Source organism: Takifugu flavidus, chromosome 14 (genome assembly GCF_003711565.1).
Source record: "Takifugu flavidus isolate HTHZ2018 chromosome 14, ASM371156v2, whole genome shotgun sequence".
NCBI classification, from domain to species: domain Eukaryota; kingdom Metazoa; phylum Chordata; class Actinopteri; order Tetraodontiformes; family Tetraodontidae; genus Takifugu; species Takifugu flavidus.
Genome location: NC_079533.1, coordinates 15,279,168 through 15,292,554, shown reverse-complemented (window position 1 = coordinate 15,292,554; position 13,387 = coordinate 15,279,168). Strand labels below are relative to the sequence as shown.

At 42.0% G+C, this 13,387-nt stretch overlaps 1 protein-coding gene across 3 annotated transcripts; it reads right to left on the bottom strand.

Annotated features, from left to right (window-relative positions):
- Nucleotides 1-66: 66 nt before the first annotated feature.
- On the bottom strand, nucleotides 67-11,902 carry trim37 (tripartite motif containing 37). Of its 3 annotated transcripts, none has more exons than XM_057054699.1 (25): nucleotides 11,648-11,902; nucleotides 10,841-10,916; nucleotides 10,364-10,465; nucleotides 10,240-10,280; nucleotides 9,924-10,040; nucleotides 9,475-9,562; nucleotides 9,194-9,316; nucleotides 7,982-8,105; nucleotides 7,329-7,396; nucleotides 7,012-7,136; nucleotides 6,680-6,730; nucleotides 6,437-6,518; nucleotides 6,287-6,363; nucleotides 5,886-6,065; nucleotides 5,676-5,790; nucleotides 5,409-5,600; nucleotides 5,103-5,230; nucleotides 4,933-5,015; nucleotides 4,319-4,516; nucleotides 3,129-3,437; nucleotides 2,682-2,825; nucleotides 2,288-2,486; nucleotides 2,124-2,215; nucleotides 1,910-2,020; nucleotides 67-1,664 (listed from the first exon to the last, which is right to left on the bottom strand). In XM_057054699.1, the coding sequence occupies exons 2-25, from the start codon at nucleotides 10,859-10,861 to the stop codon at nucleotides 1,660-1,662; spliced, it is 2,775 nt and encodes a 924-aa protein (XP_056910679.1). In that variant the 5' UTR covers nucleotides 10,862-10,916; nucleotides 11,648-11,902; the 3' UTR covers nucleotides 67-1,659. The 3 variants fall into 3 exon arrangements, with proteins under 3 accessions (XP_056910679.1, XP_056910678.1, XP_056910681.1); XM_057054698.1 differs by having other exon boundaries at nucleotides 67-1,608; XM_057054701.1 differs by lacking the exon at nucleotides 10,364-10,465 and having other exon boundaries at nucleotides 67-1,608.
- Between the last annotated feature and the right edge of the window lie 1,485 nt (nucleotides 11,903-13,387).

The window sequence follows — 13,387 nt, the reverse complement described above, 5'->3', positions numbered from 1 at the left end:
GGACAAGTCAATGAGGACAATTTTCCTTGAATCTTCATCAGAATGAATCAAGACAAAAAACGGGGGAATGTTTTCAGGATTATTTATTCTAGAAGTAACCGTGACATCAAATAATGACAGTGCATCAACACTTAAAATAAAAGCAGCTTTTTGACACAAGCACAAATTTAAGTCAGCCAGACTCTGGCCGAGCCCAACGCGTGCCTCCATCACCGTGCACGTTCAGACATGCACAGTGAAATTACCCATTGTAAAATTAAATATTAACAAAAGAACACATTTAAATGTAAAATGATTCATTGATCCAAAAGTCAAGTAGACCCAACAAAAGATTAAAAATGCTAATTAAGGAATGTCGATTCTCAAACGAAACAAAGCAGCGTCCAAATTTCAGCTGATTCAGTCAAAGAAAAATCAACGACATTAACAGATTAGTAAAAACTCCCCGTTGAGATTAAAAAAAAGGAAAGCTGGTCGCCATGACGACAGTGAGAGGGACAGTTTGCTAAATCACATTACTATTGAATGATCTTGTGTAAAATCAGACAATTATTTAAACACACTAGAATTGAGATTCCTACAACATCACTCTTCGGGGTCATCTATGAATCACGTGCAAACATCAGACCAAGATCAAATCGTTGGTTTTCAAGTAGCAAATATAATATAACATCTTTTTTTCTCCCAGTGATGAGACTCCATCCATAAAACACACCAAAAGGAAAAGTGCCAAACACAAATCCGCTGCTTAGGATTCCAAATATGACAACAATTTCTCCGGTCTTGAAACTCGAGGAACTGCTGACAAATTGTGTGTGGACAAGCACACCGGCCAGACACTGAAAGCTGCTGAAGAATGGTGAGATCGTCACCCAATCAGCGGAGAGATTGCTGTTGTGAACAAGTTTTTTTCTTTTTAAACTAGAGCAGAAAGATTTGTTAACAGCATCTCCACAGGTGAGCCTGTTTATTTTACTCATCATTACCAGTCTCTTGGCTGAGATAACTGGGTTTTTTATTAACAGAACAATGGCTGAATTCCTGTTTTGTGGTGCATTAAGTGCAATGAGGTAGCTCTATATCCAGACCTGTTTGGACAAATGACCAGAATGATATCTGCAATGTGCAACCAAGTTTGCATGCAAGAACAGTTTCAGAAGACGATCCACAGAGGGGAAAGAAGATATTGAGAAGAAAAGCTCCTATATATCAACACAGCGGATTCCATGCAACAAGCCGCACTGAAGATGGCTGAAGAGAAATTTTAGCACCAATTCTGGGAGCTAAATGAAGAAATGTGAGTCGCTGTGAAAAAGGAGAGCCCAGAACAAGGCTGACTTACAGAGCAAGCAAGCTGATATAAAAGAGTATGTACAGTTCAGCTTTGTGTTAAATTAGATTTGCAAGAGCAGTTTACGCAGAGAAAGTGAGAAAATGTGTAAACGGGGAATGTTTGGCTGATGGTCTTCTGAGCAGACACACATTTCCTTGACCTCGTCCACAGACTCAGCCTCAGTTACACCTCTGACCATGTGGCAGCCTTTCAGAATCCGGATGGGAATCACCTGTCGGCTGGCAGACTCATGTCGTCAGACAGGAGCTGCTCCCCTGCAAGAACGAAAAGGAGAAAAACTCACCTGCTGTTTCTGAACTTTATCATCAGGCTTAAAATACATGTCCCAAATATCTGTCAGAGATTTGTTGTCACTGTTATCCGTGAAGCACATTGAGCAGATTTCGTCCTTCCTTTATCAAATAACTTGTAAATCATGCAAAGTAAAATATATTCATTAATGAAAAAGATTAAAAAGAGCCATTTCCCCACGTTGACCTGGGCTCAACATTTATAGGACGAATCAATCTTCAGTTTAACCATTTGCCCCTCAGATGGGTGTGAGAGGGGTCTTACCTGTGCATGGGGGAGTCTGGTTATCATAGCGAGAGTTGTTGCTGCGCAGAGCTTCATCATCACTGTCACTGTCACTGCTTGTTGCTGCCACCAGGACAGATGGCGACGGGTCTAATGTCAAGAGATGATGAATTAGCTCATTTATTCCTTTCAATTACAATTAAAGTAGCAAACGAGCTTTCATAGCGCAGTTGGGTGCACTGAATAAACTCACCTTCAATTATTTGTGCCTGCACAGAAGCTCCTTCCAGCAAAGACTGATGGGAGTTTCCAGAGTTATCAGATTCACAGTCCAACATGGCCGCCCTGCGACAGGAAGAAAGTGCACGTGAGTGGAAGCAGAGAGGCAAAAACATACAGTTTTAATCTGAGACGCACCCAAGCGAGCGACTGCTGCAGTTCTGCCTGGGTGTCACGTAGCCCGGTCCCGCCAGGGAGAAGATGCTCTCCCTGGATCCCGAAGCTCCATAGGATGGCTGGTCAACAGGGACCTGCTGACTGGAGGTGGAGGCCTGTTCTGACGAGGAACTCCCAAGAGATAAAAGTTGGAGCTGCGTGCTGTCGGCCTTCAAAATTGCTGAAGCAGAGATGAGGCAAGAGTGTTTTACAAAAACAACAAACCTAACTAACCGTTAGCAACAATATGGGTGATTTCAAACTGGAACCCTCAAGTACTCCACATTTTAAAATTATTTTAATTATGACGAGAAAACTTTCAATCTAATACAATTAGCCGAGTCACAGGAGGTACAAGAACAGCAAAATGACTGACCATCTCCTCCTCTTCCCTCTTTCAGAGGGAGACTGAGCTCTGTGGTCACATCTCCTCTAAGCTCCTTCTCCATCTCTTCTGGATTCCGTCGCTTCTTAACCACAGAACCACTGCTGTCCAGGACGGGGGACAAAGATTTCCTGGCTGAACACAGAAATTCCCGTTAAAGTCTGAAACTACAGTCAAATATTACAAACTGTATATTTGTCAGTCACTCCAGACACATCAAGCCAAATAGAAGATGGCCCCGAATATCCGAGGGACCAGGAGTAATTCCCTAGGAGGGTAAATTATTTAATCATTTCGTTCAAAGAGAGTTATTAATGATCAGGTAGTGTGTTGAATGGGGACGGAGCCTGTTAGTGACAGGCCTCAGATGGTGTCAACTAGAAGGGCAGCTGAGGGTGAATAAAGACCCCAGTGTGTCCAGAGTGAAGGAGTGCTCACCGGGGCAGCAGGGCCTGGACCGAGCTGTAGCTGCTCTCCCCAGCAGGTCCAGCTCGCTGGGCTTATGACAAGCTGACAGCTCTGAATCGGCATGATGAGAGGGTACCTCCCCCACAGCGAAGCCCCGTGATGGGCCCGGCCTGGGCTCATCAGGCCCCCGGACCTCCATCACTTGACTTTTTACAGTGGACATCTTGCTGCGGACTTCAGCCATCTGAGCTTTGAGGCGGATTAACACCCCCGAGTCCGGAACAGACCGCCTCACCACTTGAGGCCGCCGCTCTCGCTCTTTTCGAGAGTGTGAGTGGGCTGGGGAAAATTGAGAAGACAAAGCTGAAAAGACAAAGCTTGATTTCACAGAGAATGGGCCTCTCTCTATTTGAGGATATTTAAATCTGCTGCATAGATTTACTATGAGCTGTTTATATTCAGATTCCTTTATTTGCCCCACAACAGGGAAAGTTACAGCACAGCAGCAGCAAAAACATGCAGAGAAAAAAAATGAAATAGTAATAGAAAATATATAAAAAAGATCTATACAGTGTGTATATATATGTATATATATATATATATATATATATACACACACTGTGTATATACACAATCCAAGATAAATGGATAATCAGCCTTTTGTATCCCTGTACATAGTACAGAGAGTGTATACAATATACAATTTAGACATTTATTAATGTCCACTAGTCTGCAGACTAGCGGCCATTATGTTTGTTGTGCAGTCTGACAGCAGCCGGCAGGAAAGATGTTTGATACCTCTCCTTCACACAGCGAGGGTGGAGCAGCCACTCACTGAAGGAGCTGCCCAGTGCTGTCAGGGTGTCCTGTAGGGGGTGGGATGTGTTGTTCAACATGGATGACAGCTTAGCCATCAACCTCCGTTTCCCACCACCTCCACTGAGTCCAGGGGACATCCCAGGACAGAGCTGGCCCTCCTTACCAGTCTGTCCATCCTCCAACTGTCCCTGTCTGGGATGCTGCTGGACCAGCAGGCTATCCCATAAAAGATGGCTGATCCCACCACAGAGTCATAGAAAGTCCTCAGGAGTGGTCCCTGCACTCCAAAAGACCTCAGTCTCCTGAGCAGGAACAGTCTGCTATTGCCCTTCTTGACAAGGGTTTCTGTGTTGTGTGTCCAGTCCAGGTTATTGTTTAGGTTGGTGCAGGTGTCAACATACCTTGGCCATGCAGCAGAGAAACGGGGGGCCGAGGCTGAAGACCCCACAGAGACTCCACACTGCTACGCTCCTTCAGGTCGAGCAACTGGATCAGGATGACCGGGTCAATATCGAGAAGGCTGCTGTTACTGGGACCGATAGCGCCACCGGCCGCGCCGCTTCCAGCGCTGCGATGTAAACAACGAATACTGGATCCACCTGAAGAAGTTTTTTGTTTGAGTCAGCCTAATATTTTCTTCAGAATACCAAATGTCTCTTGGACCAAAAAGCAAATAGGGCAAAGAACCATTTTTCTGGCTTCCACAGTGAATACACACACAAACACACACACAAACCCCCCACACATACAGACACCAAGTGTTTCTATATCAGCACACCAAAACTGACTCATCCTCTTCATGCCTTTCAACACCAACACACTGAAACATGCTGAAGGGGCTGCTGCGGCCCACCACTAGATCACTAGTAGTAGTGCAAACACCCTAGTGTGGTGTAGTGAAGTCACCTGACTGAGTGCAGCCAAGCTTTTTTAATTTGTTAGAATTTACTATTATTTTCTAGGTACATTTCTAATGGAAATCATGGAAACTAAGTTGGGGGTATGCTTGATTTACCTGTTGCCCCAGCCAGGTCATCAAGAAGCTCTCCCTCTTCTGTCTCCAGGTTGCCAATGAAGTCTACATCATTCTCTCCAGACCTATGTGAAGATATGGGAATACCATAGGCCACCCAGACTACTGTAAAGACTGAAAATGATGATTAGCTATGCTGCAGCTCTGCTCACATCGTCTCCTCATCAATGTCGTTCTCCTCTGTGTTACTGGTTGCAGTGGAGCTGCCTGATGTGCTGCTGCCATCCAGCGGGTTCACTTCCTCCTCCGTCAGACAGTCCAAATCACCATCAGACAGTTCCTGAACAAAAAGTGATGACCCAATCACAGAAATTCATACATCAATCTGTTGAATCAGCCAACATTTGCTTTTTCCCTGTCAATCAATATGAAACTGATATTCCAGGAGAGCACACCAGGCCCCTCTACAGGCTCTGCAGTGACAGAACTGACATAAACCTCTAGATGGCCAGTCTTACATTAGAGTCATCCAGTTGCGTCCTTTCTTCTTCTTCGCCTTTTTTAGTGTTGCTCATCGTGGTCTGGCTGTCGTCATCACACTTCATCGTGCGAGGATCTCTTTCTGAGGAAGTGTTTCCTGCAGCCAGCTTCAGGTCAGGAGGCGAGGAGCTCCGCGATGTCTGACGGCGAAAGAGCTCTATGGCCAACCTCTGAAATCAGTGATACAAAAAGGTTCAGAACACTGATCACATCTTGCTATAGAGCAACCTAAATGCACACAGTACCTCTTTCAGGTTGTTGATCTGCTGGATGTAGCCACTCTGGGCCGACTCCAGCTGGCTGATGTACCAGTACTGATCTCTGCACTTCTGGAAAAAAGTAGGGGAGCGCACCTGGTAGCTGCACATAAACATGAGAAATGCTATTTAACTCAAGACTCTACATTGACTTTTGTGGATGAGGATGTACAACAATGTTGATCTGTGTCAACGCACCGGAGAACCAGCGTGTCAGTCTGCATGTTCAAGTAACCTTCACTGGCCAAAAGGTCCAATCTGAAGAAGCGGTTGTAACCCCAACATTCGCCAACTTCAAAGTCAGAGGCAAACTCCCGAATGATGTTCTTTGTAGGATCGCTGGAGGCTTGATGGACCATCTCCACACGGTATTCATACCTGAACCAGAAGAACAACATCAGATAAACAACAACAGGCGAGTCGACAACTGAGGACGAGGGTTACATGATGTTTAATATGTGAGGAGATAACAGTGGAAATGTTTATAATACTTGACTAACAGATAAGTGGGTGCATTTAATAAATATGGCTTTTGGACACTGAAATCAGACTTCTCTAACTTTGAGCAAAAAACAAAACGGAAAAAAACAATCTTATACTTTGATGTTTCAGGGAGACCTGCAGACAATTCCAGGAAGACAGACAGGTAGTTCCCCCGTACCACCCCATTCCCATCCTAGAAAAAAGTAAAACACAATTAGTTTAGCTGCAAGTGGACAGCCTTGAACACATTGGTAAATTAAACTCACCGGGTAAACTTTGAGCCTCCAGCACAGCCCAGATATTTGTAGAGGAGGACTATATACTGGGTCAGCCCGTTGGCGTAGAGTGCTGCAAACACACACGTGGAGACACACTCTAAAAACTGCTGTCACAGCTTCAATGAAAAGATTAAAACCAATAATTGTTCATTCAATTAAGCAATCCTTTGAGAGGACAGTTCACTCAAAAAGGTGTTACTGAACTTGAAAAGTAACTAAAAAAGAAATTACCTGAAGTTGACCAGAACAAATGTGCTGGAGTCGTAAGCTGGAACCAGTTCACTGAGATCATAAAGAGGACTGGTTTCACACATGGAAACAAACTGGTCTTTAGCTAGTGAGCAGCTTGTAGCTACTGCTCCATCCATACAGACAGCCTTAAACTAATATACATTATGAGCAAATCTATGCATCAGGCAATCTTTCAAGCATGTGGTATAAAGTCTTAAGCCAGAGGTCATCAGTGACCTTCACGGCCTTCACAGACGATGGTCAACTTGCATTGCTCATTGTTTGAAATCTGGAGGTCGAAATAATGCTTTTACATAATGAGCTGTGGTTACCTGGTGAAGTCTGGTGGGACTGGTGTGGTAACAAACGACTGCATGGGTTTCCGATGGACCTGCTGGAACATGAGCAGGATCTCCGGACTCTTTGAAATCAGTTCACTCTTGCTGCAGGAGTGAAGCTGTTTTACACCAACACAACACAAAAAACCCGTCAGACACAACAAATTACCGAAATATCAAATTGTATTTGCCTAAATAAAGCAATTACCATGTCTTTTTATGAAAAAAATACAATTAACACTTTTACAAGTGGCGAATATGAGAACATCACCAGAGAAGTATTGACTCAAGACTAATTTAGGTTCACCAACCTGATGCTCCACTTCCTGCAGGAGAGATTCCAGTAGCTCCGTTTCCTGGGTCAAGGACGTTTTCTGGCCTGGTGAGAAGAACATTTCTATTTTCAGATTACTTGTACTGAATATCAGCCCTGAAGTGGATGTTTGTGCAGCATGTGGGTTCTAAGTGCATCCAACCACTTAGGCCAGATAAATTTTTCATACCCAATATTACAAATAGATATATAAAAGACCAATCTATGTGTGTATTTTTAGTTCAGGCTCTTAAATTTGAGAGAAAACTCATCTGTCCAATGCATTTCCAGATGCAGGATGTTTCACAAAGCTGTCAGACATTAGATGACCTTTAGGAATTCCACTTATGAACAAGACATTAAAAACTAGGGATATTACCAAAAAAAGGTGTTTACTCTAGTAATTAAAGAATTCCTGCGTCATAAAGTATCTTAAACACCAGAGTGATTTTTATCGATTGAAGTTTGCTACATCTTCAATGATTTATCGTCACTATTTAGAGTGTTGCTGGCACTTGAGAGAAAGAGGAAACATCAGTTTCCAAAGAAAACACAAACTTAGATGGAAAAAGAGTATTAAAACAAAGGCAGCAGAGTGAAAAATTGTTTAACCCCATTAAACCGTGAAAGTGATGCAGTGGTGGATTTTACCCATGAGTGTGATGAGTTTGTTCTTCAGCTGGTTGTCCAGACGAGCGATCATCATTTCCACGGCGTTTCGAATCTCTCTGACCCTCTCGTCCTTCGCACCCCTGACGGCCTCCACATTTCTCTCCTGAAACATGACATAACACACACCAGATGAACCAACACATCACTGCAGCAGGAAGAGGCTCGTCAGTGCCATCTAGTGGATGTCATAGTTTCAATACTTTAGTTTCAAATCTAATAAATATAATTTCAGTATTACTTTGATGTCCTGTGTCTATTGAAGCATTTTGGCCATATAAAGTGTAAAGAAGTGTAATGGTTCAACACAATTTCTTCCATCTGGAAGGATCTTAGAGCTGAACTGATAACAAAAATGTTCTAAAGGCCCATGCTGGACAATGAAACAATCTGCCACAACAATAGTAGCGCGTGACAGTGCGGGGGCATTGTGACTACTGGGGAGTGTACAAACAATGGATAATAACACAGAAGGAATGACAACGTAGCTCAAGCGTATCTTCACCCTCTTGTCACAGAGCGGAGCAAACTGCTCAGAAAACAGCAGCAGCGTGAAACACCTCGTGAAGGACATCACCCACCCAGGCAGCAACAAACTGCTGGAGCTGCCCCCCTCCAGTATGAGGCTGATCCATAGCTTCTTCCCAGAGGCTGGCGAGAGGCTCCAACTCATTAATGCCCCCCCACGGCAGAGATGTTTACACACGGCTGCGGCCTTACTAGTTCTGCAGAAATATACTTCTCTCTTAGGGTAAAGTCTTACCTGCCTCGAATTTGATGACTTGGGTGTAGTATAGTTTTATTTTAGTTTATTTATGTGTTTAACTACTTGTTGCTGAACCCGGTTGGTAACAACAAATGTTTTTTTGTTCATGTGTAAATGTAACAAAGATAAAAGAATATCAGCTGCCTCAAAAACAGGATAGAGGCACATTTTATAAAATACCATTAATATTTTAGCATATGGCTCAAAAACAGAGCTTCATGTTTGCAGAGGAAGAAAAGTTTCCTAAATTATCATGTAATGTTGAACTCAACCGAGTTTGCGGGTATTTAGCACGAAAGTGGCCCTCCAAGAACGTTTGGAGACATCTAAATGAGAAGGATGTTATACTTTGATGAATGTAAACAGAACAAATTATGGCTGTGGTCATTTAAAATATGCGTTTCATGAACACAGCACGCAGTCCTCACCACTTCCTGCACCAGACTGATGAGCTCCATTAGGCGTCGACGCAACTTAGCGACCTCCTCCTTCACTTTGGTCACGTGCTGCTCATAGATCTCCACCAAAGGCTTGAAAGTATGTCCTCCATGCTGGATACACAAAACACCAAATATATTCGTTTATGTCGAGCCAAGATATGAAGAGTATATTTCTGTTCAACACATCTCAAAAAGAGGCTATTTCAAATTCCTTATTACTAAATTCAGTTCTAACCAATATTCATGAAAAACCTGAAGAGAGACGTTACCATGCCGCCCCAAAGAGCACACTGGTGACAGATGCACTTCTTACATGTCCAGCAGAAAACACTCAGCTTCTCATGGTGGGTCTCACATCTGCGATGGACCACAACAGTAACCCAAGTGAAATTCCATTCAAGGTCATGCAGCCTTTCAGCGAACCTTAACTAAGGTTTTTCCATTGAGAACATTTGTTTGACACAGTGGGAGCAAAAGCTCACGTTCCTGTATTCTGGTGGTTGTCCTACATGTTGGCAGAGCTTTTGGAACTGTCTTTAAATGCCGTTTTTAAAAACCACAAATACAGCCCATTTCCTTTAGAGCAACATGGAACCGCCACCTCGGTGTATGTATGCCTGTCCAGCAGCACAGCAAAAACTCTCCTGAACTTCAGCAGCGACACTGTGTTGAACAAAACAAGAGAAATCAACAAAATAGAGCAGGAGCAGGTCCTCACTTGTCTTTGTCATTGTCCTCATGCTTGGTGAGACTGCAGAGCTGCAGGGTGTCCAGCTGCTGGGTGACTTCTTCAGCCCATCGACAGTTAACCAGCTCCCTCAGCTGCAGCGGTGCCCTGAATATTGACGGCAACATTACGTTAATGCTACATACAATACACTCTGCACACAGAAAAAAAGGACAGAAACCTGCTAAACATTCATCGACACTCTCACTGACAAGTAACTACTCCGCTGGATATATTTTCAAATTAAATTAATGAACGCCGAATAGCTTGTAGAATTAAAGCTAGATATTCGTTTGCGTGTACTTACCGACAGTGTGGACACTGGGCCCTCTGCTCTGTCAACCAACGCTGTCAAAGAAAGACAGACAGACAGACAGCATTTTATTTACAGTATCTGAACAATATCATCCCTGCCTAATAGGGAGACTCACTCTTATGCAGCTGAAGCAGCAAAGCTTCGAACAGTGAGGGCAAAGACGGGCATCCCTCAGTTTCTCCATGCAGATGAAGCAGCGAAACACCTCAGCAATACTCTGCACAGGAACGGAAGATGACCTGATGACTTTTAATTTTATATAATAGCACAATTTGGGCCACTGTTGCACTGCACAAACATGAACATCCTCAAACAATGATGATTTACAAACCTAAAAAAACATGCTAATGTAGTAATATTCTTCAGACTTCTGTGTGTCTTTGCCTATGAACAAAGGCAAACTTGAACTTAAGTGTATGTTGTCACCTCTTATCAGTTAACCTTTTTGCCCAGTTCAATATTCCACAGCCTCATTAAACTTAAATTTTGCTGCAAGCACAACGGCCCTGCTTTCATCAGCAGAGAACTCAGTAACACTCAGTTGGTGAAAGATCAGCCTTTGACCCTTCACCAACTGTACTGCTGTCAGTACCTCAACACTTTGTTCATCCATTTCAGCCAGTTTGAGTTTGTTATCCAGAATATAATCAGCAGCAGTAGCCAGAGGTCTAAAAAAGAAAGACAAATGTTGAATTAACAATCCAAGAAGATACAAGACGTCTGTATGTTTGCTTGCATTTCACATCCGGCTTGGAGAAGAGAACTGGAAAAATCTATTATTTCTAACTGACCCTAAAAATGTCTACTTATACTGAATGTCCAAGCTTTTTCAAAATAAAGTGTTTTTCTAGGCAATTGCTTCACAGAGTGGGTCATTTTATACTATTCTAGGGTATCCATCATTTATCTTGACCTGGGTTTTCATCTCAGAATAGATGTCTTTTGATGAGAAACATAGAAGTCATGGTTATTATGCAGAACTTAAATGCTCACATCTTGCCAAAAAGGACTTTTATTTCATTGTCCCATTTCTTGTTTTGTGAATGCACCATTTCTATTTTTGTAGTCGTTTTAAACATTTTCCTGGGATTGCAAAGGGGGTTGTATTGGATAAAGCTGTTACCTTAAGAATAAACGTGTATAACTGGCATTTATATTTGTCGAATTGCACCCCAGATAATACAACTTGAGCAGTTTTCTAGCTTTCTCTGTAACAACAGTAGCGTCAAAATTAAAGGCCCAACAGTTACTAGATAACAACCAACCCCCGGGGGCAAAACGGAACAATAGCTACATATGATGGAGAGCGTCTTAGATAACAATAATTAGCACACGGACGTCAACGACATAAAAAGAAAAGATGTTCTACAGAATGGTTAATTTGCTGCACGGCTTTTACCTCTGCAGACACTCGTCTTCGTCTGACACACCTGACAAACGGCTAAAACGCCGCGAAGCTACATTATTTACAATAGCCCACGGGAGGTGTCAGCGCTCATCTATCAGTGTTTTAATATTTATATATGTCAAGCTATAATGCTCTAATTAGCGCAGAACGTTTGTGTCTCAACAAAAAAAAAAAAGGTTAAGCATCAAATTAATGAAGTAGCAGCTGCATTTGCTCTAAAGAAGTCGCTCTATCCACCAATCAAATAGCTCCGTTTCTTCTTCTCTTGATTTATTTTCTCCTGGTCTGTCTGAGAGATTGAGACGTATTACCGCCATCTCGTGGATTGGCCCATTATGCCCTCGATTGCAATAAAGCGGCTCAGAAGAATAATAATTAATTAATTAAATAATAATAAAAGAAAACTATAAATATTAATTAATTTCTTGGTAGATTTTACATAATTGAGGGACACTATTACAAAGAACTTTACTCAAATGTCATTGTGCATGCGGACCTGCCATACCTGCAACTTCCTGTCATATTTTTAGTATTCAATGAGGAATAGTAGTATTCAAATGAATAGATGTTTTCACAATCATGTCACAACTTATAACGCTAATTCTGTGCTTGGTAGTATGTCTTTGGGTAGTGTGTGTTTTTGATCCAGGGTGCAAGGCACAAAACTGTAGAAAAGGCAAAATGTTAACATGAAAACAGGGTTTAACAACAATACAACAATGCATGAAGAAAAAAGAAAAATAAGATTAATATGCCTTTTTGGTGGACATTTAATGGGTTTCTGAAAATCCCTAATTTGGGAATCAGACCCAGGTCCACTATTAGAGCAGATGTGATTTTAAATTTTAGGGGTTTTACCTGCTAAATTTGTATTATGATTTCTGTAAAAAAAAATTATCCAATCTTAATCTTTTTATGTGGTTACACACGCAATCTCAAATAATTTAGTATGCTGCATTGTTGGATCTGACGTGTTTTACTCCTTTTCCAGCCTTCTCACCACTTTGTCAGAGTTTAAAAAGAAGAAAAATGACTGCTGCCAAGTGAGAGGCGAGACCACATTACAAAGAAGCTGCTATTTGCAAATTTTGCCAGAGCACAGGCAGCTGAGTGACCTGGACAGGAATATTCATAAATCCCTTGTAGAGATGGGAATTTATTTTATCTACAACTCAATTATACAGTAATCTGTTAAACTGTACTTTGGCCTCATACATTGTTATCTAATATATCTCAAATATCTACACAAGGTTATATGTGCTTGAATAATCACAAGTTTAATTCATTTATATCTGTTTATAAACTGAATAAAACTACAATTTGTGATCATACGAAGACTGTCTGGGGGGGTGGGGGGATTTGTGCCTCAAATTATTATTATTATTTTTCTCATCCATATTCAGCATTGAAATTGTTTTTGCCTAATTTGGTGGCCTTGAGATTTATTTTATTTATTTTAAATGTTTTTCAAGTCTAACAACTTCAAAATATGGTTTTTGAGTTTAATTTATGTCAACTCCTGATGTTGGGTAATCTAACATTGCATCTGTGTTAAATTTGATCCTCTTAGTGGATGATTTTAATTTTGAAGGCAGCCAGAGGAGATGTCATACGATGCTTTACTCCCCCATCACAATTCATGCTGTAATTTGCAGTAACCTCATTGTTGTTTTATGCAAACAGTCTGAAGCTGGATAGGACGCACTGAGGCATATGCAAATAAGCCTATCA

Bases quoted from the DNA above. Each gene is read 5' to 3' on its own strand.
- trim37 (XM_057054698.1), bottom strand. From the start codon at position 10,861: ATGGATGAACAAAGTGTTGAG. The intron at 10,041-10,239 runs GTAAGTACACGC...GTCAATATTCAG, and splicing joins GCCCAGTGTCCACACTGTCG to GGCACCGCTGCAGCTGAGGG. The intron at 4,517-4,932 runs GTAAATCAAGCA...AAACTTCTTCAG, and splicing joins TGACCTGGCTGGGGCAACAG to GTGGATCCAGTATTCGTTGT.